At 42.7% G+C, this 18,576-nt stretch overlaps 1 protein-coding gene across 1 annotated transcript; it reads right to left on the reverse strand.

The window, feature by feature from the left end:
- Positions 1-1,484: 1,484 nt before the first annotated feature.
- CTSC (cathepsin C) lies at positions 1,485-17,687 on the reverse strand. The gene is given in 9 exon segments (XM_039555485.1): positions 1,485-2,609; positions 3,310-3,441; positions 5,900-6,015; positions 8,053-8,208; positions 8,626-8,792; positions 15,723-15,868; positions 16,856-16,897; positions 16,900-17,418; positions 17,552-17,687. Coding segments are annotated over 9 exon segments (1,917 nt in total). The 3' UTR covers positions 1,485-2,106.
- Between the last annotated feature and the right edge of the window lie 889 nt (positions 17,688-18,576).

The following is an 18,576-nucleotide window of genomic DNA, read 5'->3' on the forward strand; positions in this document are numbered from 1 at the left end:
CCAATGCACAATATGAGCTATTTCAGAAGTCACTTGCTCCACTTCGGGCAAAACACAAGTTCTAAATTTCTAAACACATCTTCATAGAACAAGCTGAGTTGGAAGGGACTCACAAGAATCATCAAGTATAACTCCTGGTCCTGCACAGGACATCCCCAAGAGTCACACCATGTGCCTGAGAACAGTGTCCAAATGCTTCTTGAACTCTGTCAGGCTGCCTGGGGCTGTGACCACTTCCCTGGGGAGCCTGTTCCAGTGCCCAGCTACCCTCTGGGTGAAGAACCTTTTCCAAATATCCAACCTAAACCTCCCCTGACACAGCTTCAGGCCATTCCCTCAGGTCCTGTCACTCACTGGTCATCAGAGAGAAATCAGTGCCTGCCCCTCCTCTTCCCCTCCTGAGGAAGTTGCAGACTGTGATGAGGTCTCCCCCATCTCTCCTCCAGGCTGAACAGACCAAGTGACCTCAACCATTCCTCATGTGGCTCTTCCCCTCAAGGCCCTTCACCATCCTCATGGCCCTCTTTCTCTAACAGCTTTGTATCTTTTTTATATTAACACCCAAAGCTGCCCCCAGCACTCGAGGCGAGGCTGCCCCAGTGCAGAGCCCAGCAGGACAATCCCCTCCCTTGCCTGGCTGGCAATGCTGTGCCTGATGCCCCCCAGGACCACCTGGCCCGCCTGGCTGCCAGGGCACTGCTGACTCATGTTCAGCTCACTATCAACCAGGCTTAATATTTTTTGGGAGGGGATTGAAAAAACCATGAAGCTATCCTTTCCCTGCCCCTCCACTTGAGCAAACTAGAGTCCAGAATTTCTTGTAAAATTCTGCTATTGAAGTGAGTTTTCCTGCCTAAATTAAATGGGATAGTTTGATTGCAGAAAACTGTTCAATTTTTCTGCATTTTATGTATTTCCTTACACCTAGAAAAACCACCCTACACCTAGAAAAACCAACCATCAGACTGTATTTTTCACAGAAAAATACAAAGTAAGTTCAGTCACATTTTAATAGAAAGTTACTAAAGAAGTTACCTTCTACATATGAAACTGGTACTCACCTCTGTGCCATTTTTGTTTCCTCAGGCGAACAGCAAAGACCAGTGCTGCACAAGCAAAGCACTGTGTTGCTAGCTGAGAAATGGTTAATTCCAACTGTTGCAATACCTCCTCTCAACTCTATGTTTCTACATTGTATATTTGAAAGAAATAGGGCAAAAGATTAACAGAAAGGATTTAAACAGGATTACTGGGGAATTAACAAATTTACTCAATGAATTGTCCTATATCCACAGCAAGGACTACTGGACTCCTGAACAACTTGCTTGATGCTGCTGTCATACAGATGCAAGATTACTAGTTCTTCTCCCTTCTCATCCTTCTTTCCCACCAGTTTCTATTCTGCTAAAGTAAAAAGTTCTTGACAGGAAGCTCAAAACTCATACAGGTCACTAAAAGAACTAACTTCTTCCACAAATACAAACTCCTATAGGAGTGGGGTGGTTTTTATTGAACTCTGATCAATTGTGAAGCACAGCAATAAAATCCAGAACTAGAACATTTAATAACAGCCTGAAACTTAGAATTGATTTTTATTGTCATAAGGGTTTGACATGCAGTTTTCACAGGACACTTAGAGCTTTAGAATTTCATTTTAATCAGTGTAATTGCTCATTCCCTTCCCAATACACACTTATGTTCCAAATTGCAGTGACTTCCTGATTTCTGAGAAGTAAGGCACTACAGTGTCCCTTCAAAGCCATTATGGATTAACATAGCAGACACTTCCCTCTGAGATCTGAAGGTCAAGACTGCCTATGGAAAAAAATGCAGCTGGTAACTGAAGATATATATCCAGTGATGAGTAACTAATCACCGCTGTTACCAAAACTGCCATTCTGGGTGATCTACTGTCAGACTTGAGAGGAAGCCTCCAGTGCACAGAGCAGAATTAACAGTGTTCATCCTCTCACATATGGAAACTGCTCTACTGCGGAAAAATTCCTTAAAGCTGCATTTTCAAGCTAGAAGACAGATTTTAACCAGTCTTCAACCATTAGTATGTTCCCATGGCTCAGGACAAGGCACTGGATGAAGACCCCTACATTATAACTTTGGAATAGGAGTTGCAGCCACTGCAATGCTTTCAATTGCACATTCATCAGTGCCACGGCGGATTCTGAAGTAGCCATCTTCTCCCCATGAGGTGCCCCAGCTGTTCTTCACAATCCAGAATTTCTCACCACTTTCTGGGTCTTTACCATAGCCCACCAGCAAGACAGCATGATTGGTCAATTCAAAAGGATTTAAATCATCCTGCAGCCCAGTGTGATGGTAGATCCCCTCTTTATAAAACATGAAATCATTATAAACCTCAAAGGCAACAGTCATTGGGCCATGCAGCACAAGTTCAAGTTTCATCAGGGCTTCATTGCAGCCTCCGTAGAAACCACCCACATAGTGGTACTCAGACGTGTAGTAGTGGTAACAGCTGCGCTTGAAAAGGCACGGAGAGTCTTGGGCTGTGTAAGGGAAGCAGTCCTCTTCCACCACACCGAAGTCTTGGACATACTTTCCACCAATGAGATATGGGAAGCCACCATCACAACCTTAACCAAAAACAAAAAGTACTTATTCCCTTCGAATGTTACTTGAGGTGGGAGACTCTCCTACTTAAATCTTTCGGAATTCTTTCAGTATTGAACACACTGCAGTGACCCAGACCATCCCAATATTCCAGTTAGCTGCAGACAGCTTTCTGAAACATACAAGGCAAAATTTACATCTGTGGGAACTATACTGGGTACATTAATACATGGACCCGTTCCAGAAAGAGCAGCTAGTTACATGCACCAAAAAGATCTGTCCTAACAAGGATACAGTCCTCTATAAAGCTTTAGCCATTGCTTTTGCTATCTCCCCCTCCCTGTATGCTCCTCCTCCCTTTGAATATGCCATTGGGAAAATATTTAGTTCCACTCTTTCTACATAAGCACTGTAATCAACTACATTTTGAGCCCTACTCCTTAGGTATTCCCCATCTCACAGGTAGATGTAAAATCCAGCAATATCCTGAGCATAAGGGCAACTTCTCCCTGTTCAATCCCATTGCTGCAGTGAGGTGGGCTGACAACTCTGGTTTTGTTATATTTTTTTGTTTCAAATAAAGTATTATAAAGTATACCCTACCCAATACTTTATGAAAAAATGAACTTGTGTTGTGATGGGGAAGGCATGGAAGTTTTTAAAATAAAGTATCCTTCATTATCATTACTTGAAAGGTGTCTTTATATACACCAGCATCCTTACCCTGAGAATACTGGCTGCAAGACACAACCTGCTGGGGACTGAAGACTGGTTTCTGAGTGTTGTTTGTGAGGATACGTATCCTTGCTTCCAGCATGCCCATGGAGGAAAATGCGTAACAGCTGCCACATGAGCCTGAGAAGGGGAGAAAAAGGAACCACAAGGACCAGTCAGTAACATAAACGAGGCCAGTCAGCTGCTATCAGGTACTATTCCTAAAGTCCACTGAATAGAGTTAAAACCTACCAGTGATTAGAAGTTCAAAACCAATAGAGCAAAAACTTTACATCTTCATTTAGCTTTTATACATGCAATTCAAAACCCACTTCTAACAACTTCTCAGGGAACACTGAGCTTATTCAAGAATAAGAGGCAATGTACTGCTCCAGTGTTTTCCAGCAGTAGCATTTAAGAGCTATCCAATCACACTATTCCTTCAGAATGAAGCTTCAGGGACCGCATTAGCAGGGCTGAGAAGGTTCTATCTACCCTTTATGGAGCACATATGCTAAGGGGTAATGAACTATTTGAAGTGAACGCCGACAATATTGTTCTTATTTCAACCTACCAATGGATTCAGTCCTGTAATTTGCAGTTGAAAAAATATTCCACCTCTACAGCTACTCCTAAAATAACTGATTTTAGGAGGATAGTGGTATAAATAGCACATTTGATACAGTGGATTCATCCCTGCTCCCCTTGCTTCCCAAGGGCATGTAATTGTACACTGGCTTTTCAGAGGCATCTTAATTTCCCTTCTGCTTCCTGGCAGAGAGTTAAGTCTCCTTACTTTTGCATCAAAATTTAGTATTGCTTCTAGCTTTAGGCCTCTTCACTCTCTAGGACCTTCCTTTCACTCATTAAAAGCCTTTGGAAATGGAATGACAAGCCTCATGGGGAAGAACAATTACTTGGATGAGGTCCTACTTTATCTACTGATTGTCATCAAAGTGCCTGATTTCCTTTTGTTTCCCGACAGTGGGTAAGTCAAATATTGCAGCGCTATGAAAAGGAGGGAGGCTTGAGGAACAAAACAAAATACTTTCTCTTGAACTGTGTAGGTGTATAAAAGCAGAGCTATTACAACAGCAAGACTTCGTGAAATTGCACCTTCACTCAGTTAGATGCATCTCTGAAGAGAAGGGACAAAATCAGCCTGAACAGGAACACTCTTTTCCCAGCAGGGCAAAGCAAAGCAGTGAAAGATGCCTCCCACTCACTGTACAGTCACAGCATCGGAGATGGGCCACACTGCAGAACACTTTGGTGCATTATGTGTGCAAAAATGTGACAAATACAATTCATGCAACCATTTCAGTCTGAAGTCTGTTGGATTGGCTGCTAAATTTCTTTCCTGCTACCACAGTGGTATTTATAAAGTCCATAGAATGACCTCTTTCGTAGGTTTTGTTTGGGGTTTTTTTAAGCCTGAAAGCTAAAATTGTAATTTGATGGAACAGAATGCATGTTCTACAGACATTTAAAATACTCAGCATGGACCCTCAGATTACATAAAAAGTGCAGGAAGGTTTATTATTGGAAACAACAGACTAGTTCTCATTTAGAGAAACTGTGAAGCAACACAACAGAGAAAGGGTAAGTCTGGAACTGAGTATTCCATTGTTTGGAAGATAAAAGAGCCCTTGGGATATTCATAGTTCCCACTAGGAGAAAGTAGAGGACTCACAACTACAGATGACCCGACGACCCTATAATTTCCTGTTGCCATCTTCCAGTGCTTCCACGTAGCTAGAAATTCCACAAGCCTTCCTATGCTGCTTCTGCTACCAGGAGTACAGCTGGCAGAATTTGTTAGAACTAAGCCATAAATGAGGGATCAGTGATTTAAGTCATCCCTTCCCCGTCATGCTAATGTTATGCTTCCTTCCCCCAAAAGTTGCCACCAGACAGCTACCAGTAGATTCAAGTTTATCTGCAAATGGCAGCACAGGGAAGGGACACATTAACTGAGTTCACTCCTGGCCTCCATTGTATAAACATATAATTCAGGCATCTCACACCACAGTGCTATAAACACACTCCCTACAGAATCAACATATACCACCATGGTATCCTTTAAAGTTCTTACCAGAATTTTATATTTATCATTGTCTGCCATCTCCATAGTGACTAATGTCTCCTCTTGCAACTAGCCATTTAAGTAACACCTAAATTTATCCAGATGATAAGATTTGGAGGCAGTATAAATAATTTTCATGGGTTCATTCATTAAAGCTGAGTGATAATTTGCCATCAGAAGAAATCAGGGAAAGAAATAAAATGTACATCAGTCAGTGTGCAGAAAACCATGGCTGAGATTGTTTGGACAAAATCTGACAGCTGTGTTTATGCAGGGTACTGTGGTAATTGGCTCTCACTCCAGTAAGTCAGTGCTGTCTGGACAAGCCAGTACCACCACCTTTTATGGTACAGTGCTGTTAGCCAGCACTCCACCCAGTTTCCACAGGTTATTCACAGTAAAGGTGAAATCTGTCAGCCGCAAGACACTAGGCAAAACCTTCCGGTTAGCAGCAAACTACATCAAAGGAGCTCTAGAACATTGAAGTCGGAGGTTTTATTTATTTATTTTTACCTTGATTCCGAACAGGGCTGACATAATTGACACCATTCACATTTCTCCAGTCCCAGGATTCTGGCAAGCTTGAAACTTTCTTGAGTAACTCAGGTGTTAGAGGTGCAGGCTTTGGTCTAAAGAGGAGAAAATGCTTTTGAGAAACATATCACACTCTACGCAAGGAAACAATTGCGTAACTCAGTTTTCATCTTTGGCTTCTACTAGCTGGACTTGCTTCAAACTATGCAATGTAAAATAGTCTCCATTTAAACGGAGTGGGTGTCAATATGAAGAGATAAGCTTCAGCAGGATTCAAGACCTACTCAAATTGCTCCCTGAGGGAACTATATTATTAACTATCTGCTGTTGAGGAATACATTCAGTGCAGGTAGCTCAGTTGCAGTGTGAGCTTCAAATTGAGCTCTGGGTGGCAAAATCCTTTTGCATAACAACGGGCACAGGGACCTGTGGCCCAGCCAGGTGACAGGACACTCAGAGAGGACCCCAGACTTTCCCATGCTTAAGAATGGGAGTATAAAAGCCCAGCGGCTCCTTCGTTTGAGGTCCCTCCTCAGAGGTACCCAGATCAAGCTGCTATTTGGTTATTTAGTTACTGCACCAAGATTAAATCATGTTAGAGATCTGGACATCTGAGACTCTGCTATGGGAACCCCGAGGTCAAGTGGGTAAGGAAACCTGCTCTGAGTGTGAGTGTGGGGTATAGCTGCGACAGGGCCCCGGTCCCAGCTCAGGTGGTGCGAGTGTGACTGCCAGAGTGGCTCCTGGGTGGTCAGACAGGGGAGTATCCTTAACATCCACAAGCTGCTGAGGTCAAGTACTTTTGCACCAACCTGAAGTGCTGAGGCAACTCTCAGAGATTACAGCAACACAGTTCTGCAACAGCTATTTTACTGCAATCACAAGGTATGTAGAGTATCTGACTGCAGAAAGCATCTTGCCTTGGCAGCATGCACTGACGGCAACTACAGAGTGTTTCACTTCAGGCATGGGCATGGCTTACACCAACAATTCACTAACTGCAGTACCACTTGCCACTTGTTCTCTGGAACAAGTTTTTACTGTGACTTTTGAAGAAGTATTGAATGTTACCTGTCCTCATCTATCACTTGCAGCCAAGAGATGCTCATATCAGCAAGACAAGAGCTTCCTGCATTCAATTTTCATATAACCTGATGCTTGTCCTCAGGTGCCATTCACAAATACCAGACACTGGAGTCTGTTTTGAAAGCAGGAGAGGGTCAATCAAATACTGTGATGGTACTGCATGGGTGGAAGAGAGGTTCCAAATAGCTTACTGTATTTAAGATCATCTACAAGGTGACTTCTACCTATACAATGAAACCATAATCTGCATGATATTCCCATGCAGATTTTTATTCTATAGTAGGACCTTCTTCTACAAACATACAATTGCCACACTTGGCAAAGTAAGTAGCATTCCTACTCAAAGAAATACCAAGAGTAGAAAAAGCAAAACTATGAAGAAGGTAAAACAGCTATAAAGAAGGGAATCATTAGATCAAAAAACTCTAGTTCTCCAATTATGTAGAGGATGATGTACCCATTCCCATTACCACTCTCAGCTAAGTGATCTGCCAGATCCTGAAGGCATTCTCAGGGCTACTCTCATGCTTCTTCACTGAGCCACTCTACTCCTGCTAGAGGACTCTTGTTGCAGGCATGGCAAATTATCAAAGTAACCATGGAATTCCCTCAGAAATCTTTGATGTTCATGTTTAGGAGCAGAAAGCAGTTCACAGCTTTTCAACTGCAACTATGAACTAACAGAACCAATACTGAAGCACAAGCAGAAACTCCCAACTATGGCAGGCAGCTGATGAGCAGACACAACAGTGAGATGACAACTGAGACTGTCCCCACTTCTTCCCTGCACATATGAATTCAGCAGCAAGTTACTGGGCAAGACTAAAGGGTAGGCGACTCTATTTGTCCCAACTGCTTGAGACAACAGATGCTCAAATAATCATCCAGATGAAAAATATGTTCACACCCCATGAACACAAACTGGAAGTCCTTGAAACTTGATTCAACATCTGAACTACAAGCCAAAACACAGCTAAGAGCCAGGACAAATACAAGCAGACTCTTGGCAGCAGTGGGGTTCATTGCCAAACAAAGTGTCTTGCTACCTTGAAGCTCTGGAATAGAGACCTCCAGCTCTTTTAGTTAGTTCTTCCAGGGCAAAATTCTCATACTCCTTGTATCTTGTCGCTCTCCATGACTTCTGGTGAGCATTGATAGCATTTACAAAGTCGAAGTTGTGCACATAACGTCTGTGGGAGAGTCTGCAAATAAAAGCAATCAAATAAAACAGTAAGAAAAGGACTGGGATTGAAACTAAAGGTGTTTTCTGAACTCAGTATAACTCAAACTAACTCTGGAAGTGTCCTCTGGTAGGGACTGATAAAGAAACATGGAATCATTGGATCAAGGCAAGGTTTCTAGAACGTGAGAAAGACTAAATATAACCATCTTCCTTAGGCCAGTTTTATAACTGGGCTTCACTACAGACTGAAGGAGAAACTGTGTGATGCAGCAGGCATACCCTCCTCTGTTCTTATGCATTCAGGTTTATTTTCAACATTACCACTGGCATTAACTTTGCCCCCAGTACTAGAATTGGTTCTTATGACTTTAGCTACAACCTCAAGCACTGTAATGAAAGATTTTATACCAGTAAAGGTCACTTATATGTTGCTTACCTTCCCCTGGGCTTCTGGAGAGGTAGCTCATTGATGTGAACATCTGATGGAGATGAAGAAATCTTGTGTCCTATGAAACAAGCCCAGTTGTGGCCAAGTACATCATGCACCCATCCTGGTAGGGTCTCATTACAGTAGCTGGTTACATTCTGGCCTTCCTTTTTGTACTGTAATGTGAAGAAGTTATGCTTGTGTTGAGCAGATGCATTTGTTAGCACAGCAGTAGTTCCCCACCCACTCAGCTGCTTCTTCTTGCCAGTGTTTCACAGGAAGTGGCCGAACACACTCCAGAGGTTAAGAAACTGATACTAAATAGCTACAGAATACAATTGGGTTGTGACTTGCACTTTTAGCAGCCATGTATGCATTCATATCAGTATCAGCTAACCCGTACTGATTGTTTGTGTTCAACAGTTACTTTCCCAGCAAGATGTAAAAGACCTCTTAGTATTCAACCTTCTCTTGAAGGCCCTGAGATTTCTTCAGCCAAATATGTGACCAGCCAAGCTAACTCTGGATTGATACAGAAGTTTGAGAAACTAAGACAAACACAGGGAGGATGGCAAATTCATCATCCAGTAACCTCTCAGGGAGACATGTGCTATTTCTGTTTTAAAATTTATGTACTATTTATGCACTGCTTTTGTTTCACAAGTCAAAACCAAAAATGAAACTTCCAGCCACTTTTTTAGGTTTGAGCTGTGATGGCAAGACATCAAGAAACAATTTCACATGAACTACTAAAATCAGACAGCAAGAAATGACGATCCCTTGAGAACAGCTCACAGCTCATTTAAAGTTGGCAGCAGAGACTGCTACTAAAACCTCAAGTCCTGAGTCCTAATGCTTCCTTGTTCAGCCACACAAGTCTTCACTTTAGCACTGAAGAGGAGTAATAATTCAATATACTCAGCAAAATGTGTCTTCATATAACACTTTGCCCAGCTATATTAATTTTTTGGATTAGCAATCCTCTGTCAACAGAATGCCGCAGGGTGGGAGTGTGTGTGGCTCTTTACTCATCTCTTAAGGTTAAAGCCTGTTTTGTATTACACTACAAAGGCACCTGAAAACCCCATGCAACAAAGGCTTTAACTTTACTCTTCTAATCACAAAAAAAAAGGTCACTCAAACAGAATTCAAGTTTCCTAGTCCAAGAAAACTTCATTAAATCTCATCCTATTTGAGCTGCACATGTACAATGGTAGAGGGATTTTGTAATTATGTTTCAACAAAATGTTTGCTCAGCTTCTTTACTGAAGAAGGTGGTGGCTTACAGTGATGGAAATGCCCCAAGATGGAAAAGATTAATTAAAGAGACTGGGAAGTTTGTGACTATGTTGAGGTTTTGTGAAAAATCTGAAGGAGAACTTACAGTGAAATAATTAGGTTTTATTGATCAGCAGAATAAAATTAAAGGTTAATCCTCTGACTGTTTTGGAACAACGGGAATTTGTTTTGTCCCCAGTCTGGAGGATGCAGAGGCAACATATCTACACCCAGCAAGTGTGTTTGCTGTCTGGAGCAGGGTGGGGGCACCAGAAGGCTGAGCTGTTGCCTTTTTCTATTCTTCCTATCTTACTGTGCAAGATTGTGCAATGTGGGAAAAAATAATCATACTTGGCCAAATACCAAGGGCAAGGTCCAGAGATGACTTTTGAGAAATACCCTTTTCACAACAGCAGAACTAGAAATCCAGACACTTCCAAAACCAACAGGTAGTGTTCTACATCTAATTTACTGTGCAATCACTTCTTCTGGCTCTACATCACAGTAGAAATTAATTCCTGTCTTTTCTATCTAAAAGCTGCCACAGATTCTAAGAGGACCAAGTACAGCCATTCTCAATAACCATAGGCCTTCCATCAGAATACCTGGGGATTATCAGAGGAACAGGCCTGCTTCCTGCAACAATCCTGCCTTGCACAGTGTTATACTGAATTAAAACAAGTAACATAGATTTGGGACTTATCTTCATGGAAAAAAAGGCAATGAGTTATCTGCTAACTAGCAAAGTAAACCAACAAAAGAAGAGTTTTTCTACTAGAAATCCCTCTTCCTTTCCAGAAATAAAATTCATTGTTTTTTTAAAGATGTAGAGAGGTAACCAGAATAGCATTCACACCATCTATGCAACTTATCTTTCCGAAAAGTGAACGTAGTGAATTTCTTACACCATTCTTTCAGTTCACACATATCAGCAAAACTAGAAAGGAGGTGAAGGGACAGCCAGCAGCAACACGTCAATATAAACAAGACATAAAAGCCAATTTCAGACAGTCTGTGTAGAAGCCTAAGATGAGGCAATTCAAGTCCTCTGTAGCTACCTTTTTGTAGAGTGCCAGACTAAGCTACTACTGAAATGACTTTGAAAAGTGGACATGGAGACTTTGAGACCATAACACATGAAAGACACTTGGATAACGGGAATTTCAACATCACTAAACACTGCAGCTAGGAAATGAAGATATACCCACATAAGGTCACAATTTGCCTTCTCCCCCCTCTGACTTTTAATCAAGAGCCACTGATGTAGAGAAGTAGCAGACAAGCCTTTAAAAAAACCTCATCAGTGCCATCACAATGATGCTCACTACTTACAGAAGGTACACCATCAAATCATTGCTAAAACCACATGCAGCAGCATTTCTTATTTCTACTAGAGAAGGACTGACAGGTAAGATCTAGGAAATTTGACTGTACCAGTTTTAGAGGACTGACTATGAGCACACCTGCCCAACTAACAGTCAGTCATACAGGAATATGGCACTGTTGCACAAGCAACAGCTGACTCAGGTGGATGTGAATTACAATGTCAGACTCAACTGAAGCTGCAAGCACAGTATCCAAAACATCCACAGAACCCACCCCAGAAGAGCATCCTTCATGGAGGACGACAGCCATACAGCTGATCACCAGCAACTGCTGGACAACTGCTTGTATGCATTTCCCTGCAGACTTTAGAAGAGGGTTTTCATTTTTGAGTTAAGACCACTGCAGCCACGTCACATGATAATTTCATCACCCAATGCTCACATCTGCAGCATTAACTCCATCCAACCTGACCAATCTAGGATAACTCCTTTAAAAAGGCACCAAAATTATATTCATAGTTCCAATTCTGAGCTTTGAAAACAGTAAAATATAATTCTATTTCAAATGCTTATTTTTCTCAAGCCTGACAACTCATGTGTTTTTGCCTAATGCCAAAATTCAGCCAAGCCACTCCAATATTAACCTTAAAAGGCTTCATGTAGCTAAACTTCAAAGCTTGCTGTTAGATATCTGAACCCAGGTAAGCTTTTCAGTGAAGTATACTTTTAATAGTCTTTCCTGTGTTGGTCATCATGACATAATCTAACTGCATGTTCAATTCTAGTCCTAATAAAAACCATAATTGCTTGAAGCTTTTAAAAAAGCTTTAATCTCACTGAGAGGAAAGCACAAAAGGATGGAGGCCTTATTGGTCACAGCACTTTAACAGGAATTCAGCAGTGCCACACAGAGAGGCAGCCCATCCTTTTAAATCTATTGTTCTCAATTTAAGCAATGCCTGGGCAATAAGCCAACTTGAGCTCCATGAGGCAGGACTACCCTACACATTAAACCTGGCGGAAAGACCTACCTCTCAAATTTACAAGTGTGCCTATGCATTTTACTATGGGAAGCAGACACTGAATGAGAGCGGAGTTGAAGACTTGCGGATGCCAACTACACAAAAATACAGTAGATGATGTTACGAGAACAAACCACTGCATCTTGCTACCCAATATAAAATACAAGCAAATATCAAGTCTAGGTGCACTTTCTTTACTTTAGGAAACATTCTGCAATTCTGAGTTTTGTGCTTCCAGATTTACACTTTAGGGAAGCAGCAGTTGCTCACTGCCAGTTAAGCAAGCCCAAATAAGACAGGTTAAACTTTCTATTGATTTGCAGGATGATTAAATAGCATTACTAACTCTAGCCTTCTACTTTAACAACATGAAATAAAATGCATTCAGGTTTGGTGTTTTCTTCCATATCCTGAAAACATTAACTGCTGTCACTTATCTAGGCTGTTTATTTCAGAAGAGCAGTGCTTGATTTTAACCAAATTTGGGAGCATTGGGGAAGAGAGAAAAAGATGTGACAAAGATGCCATCAAGTGACTCTGGAAATGATTAGTAACTTGAGTGGTGAAATATTCTAAAATTTATCTCTTTCTTTTTACTGAAGTAGTTATAACATTTCAATACAAAAAAATGCCAGACTTCTGGTATTTGCGGAAGAACATCTCAGGGGTCAGAAGTAGTACCACTTAGTCTCATAAGATTCTTGCTGTTTGTCCCTTAAACTGTCTCTTCTCAAAGTGGTAGCCTTAATAATAAATACATACCTCAAACATACCAAGTAATTGAAACAAGTTGGCCTCAACTTTCCTTTCAGCCTCACTCTAGCTTTTTATGTTACATTGTTCCTATTTCTTTTGCCATCCCTCAGGGGTAAAAAAAAAAAATATATCTTTAAAGCTTTATATATTGCACAACCCTAAAGAATCCTTGTATCATCCAGCAGAAGCACACGATCAAGCTTCTGCCAAGAGTCAGTACACTAACTTCACATCCAAGTTCAGTACAGGGATGTTTCAGATGCACACATTAAACAAGTTATTCTGTGCTGCAAACACCAGGCAGAGTAACTGTAACTTGCAAGAAGCAGAATGCAAGAACGCAGGAGGATGCTGAATTTAATTTGGCGAACTTTAAGTCTGTGTACAACAGTTAGAAATAAAACACTGTTAGAGCTTCTTTACTTAAGATACTAAAGTAAACTGAGGAAAAAATAAGATTGATCAGCTCAACCAATCCACTCCTCTGGTGTACAAAGTCATTTCCCCACAGGCCGCAAGCAAAAGAACAAATACCTTGTAAAGGCAATGAGGCCCTACGAAAGTTTTAGTAGGCGTCTGTTTAGTAAACCACAGGAACAAGAAGCTATTAAAAACTCATTGAAACATGCATAGCCAAACAGGCTGTGTCCATATCTACAGAGTACAGTAGCTCTAATAAAGCCACCACTTAGACAAGCCCCCAGCATTCCTCCTGTCAGTAATTAACAGCTTAATTCTTTAACACTAGGAAAAAATACACTGGAGGTTCAATTAGCAGAAGTGGCACTTCTATGCCTGAAACTCACAAAGTACTGTATTGGCTTAAATAGGGCTGCTCATTGTACCTGGCAAATCCTCCCTCTGCTCAATCTCAGACATGCTGTATTTCTACTTCATATGTAATGCATTAGTGGATTAAAGTAAACAGATATGCACAATTAAATATGTCACAAGGTCAAGCAGTTTGTAAGGAATCACCTCCTCCCTCCAAGACCCCACCGACAGTTGTGAAATTGGGAGTTTTGCAGATAGACACATTGCATGTTGTTGCCCAATAACAGCAAGTAGTTGTCTGCAGCAAAATATGCATTTAGTAAGTGCTGTGGTATTTCCTCATGATTCTCAACAACAGACTTGCATCTTGGTAATCTGTTGTTCCTTTTACAGCCAAAAAATTATTAAAGAGGGTAACTGAATTGGGCTCTAATCCTCCCTATGGTGTTCAAGGAAAGAAGTCTTTAATTTAAATATGTCTTGCTGGCGGATTCCCCATTACTAAGCAATAACCCAAACAAGCTTGCTATTTCTTAATAGCAAAGCCAACTTCAAAACTAAGAATTAATCCATTAGCTTACAAAGGGCTGAGACACACTCACACCCATAAAATGCAAGCTACTGTGTATTGCTACTGCTCAGGTGTATATTTGACTTTGTTTTGATCAGCAAGATGAATCAGATGACCACCAGAAGCTCCTTCCAGCCTAAACTATTCTGTAACAGTTTCAGTATGTTGTTTTAAGAGTACTTTTGCAAATCAGTGCAATACATGAAATCAGTGCTTATAAGTCACTTGACTTAGTGCTCATCTTCTGGGGATGTATTTCACAAGGTATGGACAGCAGCAGCCTTTAGTGACTCTCAGCTGTCCTCAAGTTGGTACCTAACAGATCCATTTACATCCCAGAGCAGGCCACACTGTTTCTACGATTAAATTCCTCACATTCAGGAATTCGTTTGATAATCAGCACCTCTTTTTCTGCTAAGCATATTGGCTTGTAAAGCAACTCTGTATTTCAGTGTAAAATATCAGCCCAAAGTCTGCTATTTCAACTATACTCTCCTCAGATGGGTCCAACAATGACTGCTGAATTCTCCCTGCCAGAGACGACACCTCAAAACCGAGTTCATGGACAATACTACAGCATACAGTGCTCCACTATCCTCACAGAGGCAGCAATTCCTCACCAGCTGAGAAGACCTGTCTGTCTTCCAGGTAGTAAAGTCATCCTGCAGAGATTACTTCCAACCACCCTTCAGATTCATCATGCCACTCATCATGACAACAGCAGAGCACTCCTAGCAAGAGTGTTTTCTCCTGTCCAGCCCCTGCCTACCATAACCATTTTCAGCTTGACCTGAGGACATTAAGGGGGACTGAAGAGAACAGTATTATTCCAAAGGAATAATTAGAGGCAGCAGAAAGGTTCCTTAGATATTAAAGCAGTATTCTGAAACAAAATTTAAAGATCTCAGAAATCCTCCATCAAGGAGAATAGATGGCTCTAAAGTTTCCATGCATTTGATGACATCTGGAAGGAAAAATAAAAGCAATGGTATTTGCTATTTGACTTGGGTCCACGGGGTCAAAAAAAAAAAAAAAAAAAGAAATTACAGGCTACCAAGAAAGTTAGCTTCATGAAGGCCTTCAATTGCTTTAAGCATGCCCAGAAGGGAAAGTACCAGTATCTGTATTTTTTGCAGATAATGGCCTATGTGGAATAGTTCTTCCCTCTCTCTGCTCCTTACCCAACCACTGATCACTGTTTCCTTATGTTCAAAACAAAGTAAGAAGAAAACCTTTATCTGGTAATTCAGGCAAACCTTACAGCCAAAGATCGACAAGTGTCCCAACTGACCCACTGTGGCACTCAGGGACTGAAGAGAAGCCTAACTACAGACCATTCTAGCAACAGCCAGAGATGTAGAACACACTAGGTCAACTCACCTTAAAAAATGCAAACCACTTGTAATCATTTATCACAATTTCAAAGCCTTGATTGTAAATCAAAGTGAAGAAGCCATAGTTGCCCAGACTATCCTGAGCCACATCTAGCTTCTGAAGATTGACAACCACCTTTTTCTCCACAGGCCCTAAAAGAAAAAAAGAAACATTATGGCATGATTACTGAAGAGAAAAAATAATACAAAAAAGGAGTATAAAGGATGTTGTATTCCTGAGAATGCTAAAATACACTTGTTGAATGCAGTCTTCTGCAAAAGCACATCGAGACACTTTAGGACTTCCACTTACCTGTCAGTGGGTCTACATGCTCATTTTTTTCACTGCTAGACAGTATCTGCACATTTAATTAGCAGCAGCACCAGACACCTGTGACTAGGAAACACCCGGTTATTTAAACACAACTTGCTGTAGAGCTACAAAGGTCTTGGATGCTGTGTCACTCAGGCATCGTGTCTGCAATGACAACTTTTCCCCTACAACATCTGGGATGAGGCATCACCCATCCTACGCTCCTTCACACCAGTGCTCCAACCCCACCACGCACCTCACCTCCTCTGCTGGTACTGCCACTTGTCTCCTCTGATCAAAAAGCAGATGACAAAAAAAAATGCAAAGCATCTACTATTTTTAAAATGACACTGACATACAATCACTAAATAGTAACTCCCCACTACTCTTATCCCCTCGAGGGAAGTGGTATTTCCATCTCTCTGGATGCTGTCGGGCTTCCCCAACTGCCAGCTCTGACGGCCTCCCAGGAGGTGCCCAGGTGTCACCAGCACTGCCACCCTCTCCTGCTGGGAACAGCCACTGCCCGGGCAGGCAGAGCAGGGCAGGAAGGCTCCTGTCAGAGAGGGGCAGTGAGCCGGCGTAAGCCATGGGGCCTATGGAGAGGCCTACTCAAATCCTAATCGGAACAAACAAAAGAGAAACAAAACCCCACACTAAAGCGGAACTGCAACAGCGCAGGAAGCCGCCTCCCCCGCCCGCCCGCGCCGGCTCCGGGGGCTCCCGGCACGGAGCGGCCGCTCCCCCCGCCCCGCTCCCGGGGGACACCTCTCGCCCGCCGGGGGCTCCGCAGGGAGGGGAGCCGGCCGGCGCCGCCGCGCTCTCACCCGCCTGCGAGCAGTTGCCGTGGCGGCCGCCAGCCCGCCAGCGCGCAGCTCCCAGTCGCCCAGCAGGTCGGCGAAGGAGCAGTTTGCCGGCGTGTCGCCCAGCACGGCCGCGGCGCAGCACCGCCAGTGCCACCGCCAGTGCCACCGCCAAGCCCCCGCAGCGCCCACCCCGCCATTGCGCTGCGCCCGCTGCCGCCGCGCGCTCAAAATGGGCCCGGCCGCCGCCGCCTGCCCGCCCCGGGCCCGGACCCGCCCCGGCCGGGCTTCCTCCTCCCCACAGGGTGTCCTTCCCAAAGGTCGTTCTGTTCTGCAGAGCGCATCCGCCTCCCCAAAGGGCATTCTCCCCCACAAAGGGCAACCTCGTCCCCAAAGTCCATCTACCTCACCAAGGGGCCTCCTTCCCCAAAGAGCATCCTGCTGCCCAGTCCCTGCCCAGCCCCAGGCCTCGGCAGGTCCCCAGCGGGGCTGGTCCCCGGTGTCACTGCACGCCAGCGCCTTGCTGCTGTGGAGGACGAGGCCTCTTGTTCGCCATGGTTTTAGCAGCACCGAGTGACTCCGAGTTTCTGCAGCAGCCACACACCACAGCCAGGAAACCATGCAGCACAAGCCCTACTTGGGATGTAACCCCAAAACCCTGTGCCACCTTTGAGACCCTGCGTACACATGAGCAGTCAACAAAAAGTGCAGAAAACTCACCTGGAAAATGGAAGCTTTGGTGAGCTGCAAAATCTTGCATGTCCAAGAAGCAGAGTGTTGGCAAGGGACGGGTGCTCTCTGGGACGGAGATGTCTCCACTGAGCCGTGAGACCCTGGGTGCATCCCCTCTGTGCATGGCTGGGTGTGCAGGGAAGTGGCTCTTTTTCCGCTGTCTCTCCAATGCAAAATGTGCCTGCTTTCACATTCCCAAAGATATATGTGCAATCAAGAAGGCTAAAAGACTTGCTAGTGAGTAAATATACCCTCATTTAAAAAAGAGTTGTATAAAAAATAACCCCTTTCCAGGGAACAATAGATGCCTATAGTATGAAAATTTTTGGCTATGAAAATGATGCACTAGCTTGGCTGTGGATATACATTTAAAATAAGTGTTGTTAAACTAGTGTAAATCTACACATAGATGCTCATCACAGGTTTCAAAAGTGTAGCTTTAAATAACTCACAAACTAAATTAGATTTAAACTGCAAGTGTCCCAATTTACTTTTTTATTGATTTAAATCAAGAAACCAGGAATTGCATCAGTAAATTTAAACTGTTTTAAGTAATACATTATTTTATCACCATCACTTTATTTTTATGCCATCTTCTCAACCTTTTGGGGAAGGATTAATTTGACATTTTGCTGCTGATTCTTTGAGCGACTAGCTAATAAATAGCTGCTCTTACTCATACCAACAAAGAGATAAAAACAGTTGTTTTAGGACAGTGTTTTGAGGACTCTAAAGCACTGACTTAATTGGAAAAGCAGAATTTCCTGTGTTCCAGACAAGATAATAAATGCTGTTTCCATTCACTAAGACTCTGTTGTCCAGTAGTGCTACGGTATTAAACCCCATAGTTTTAGGTTGTTTTTTCGCAAGGATAGCTGGATATGACATACAAGTTGGACTTATTGCTGGACATGCCATACAAATGCATGCACCTTACTGTTCCTGATCAAGCCTTTCTAAACAGATGTGGCTACATCATCCTGTCTCCTTTCTTTACCAATGACTTTTTTATT

Source organism: Corvus cornix, chromosome 1, assembly GCF_000738735.6.
Source record: "Corvus cornix cornix isolate S_Up_H32 chromosome 1, ASM73873v5, whole genome shotgun sequence".
NCBI lineage: Eukaryota > Metazoa > Chordata > Aves > Passeriformes > Corvidae > Corvus > Corvus cornix.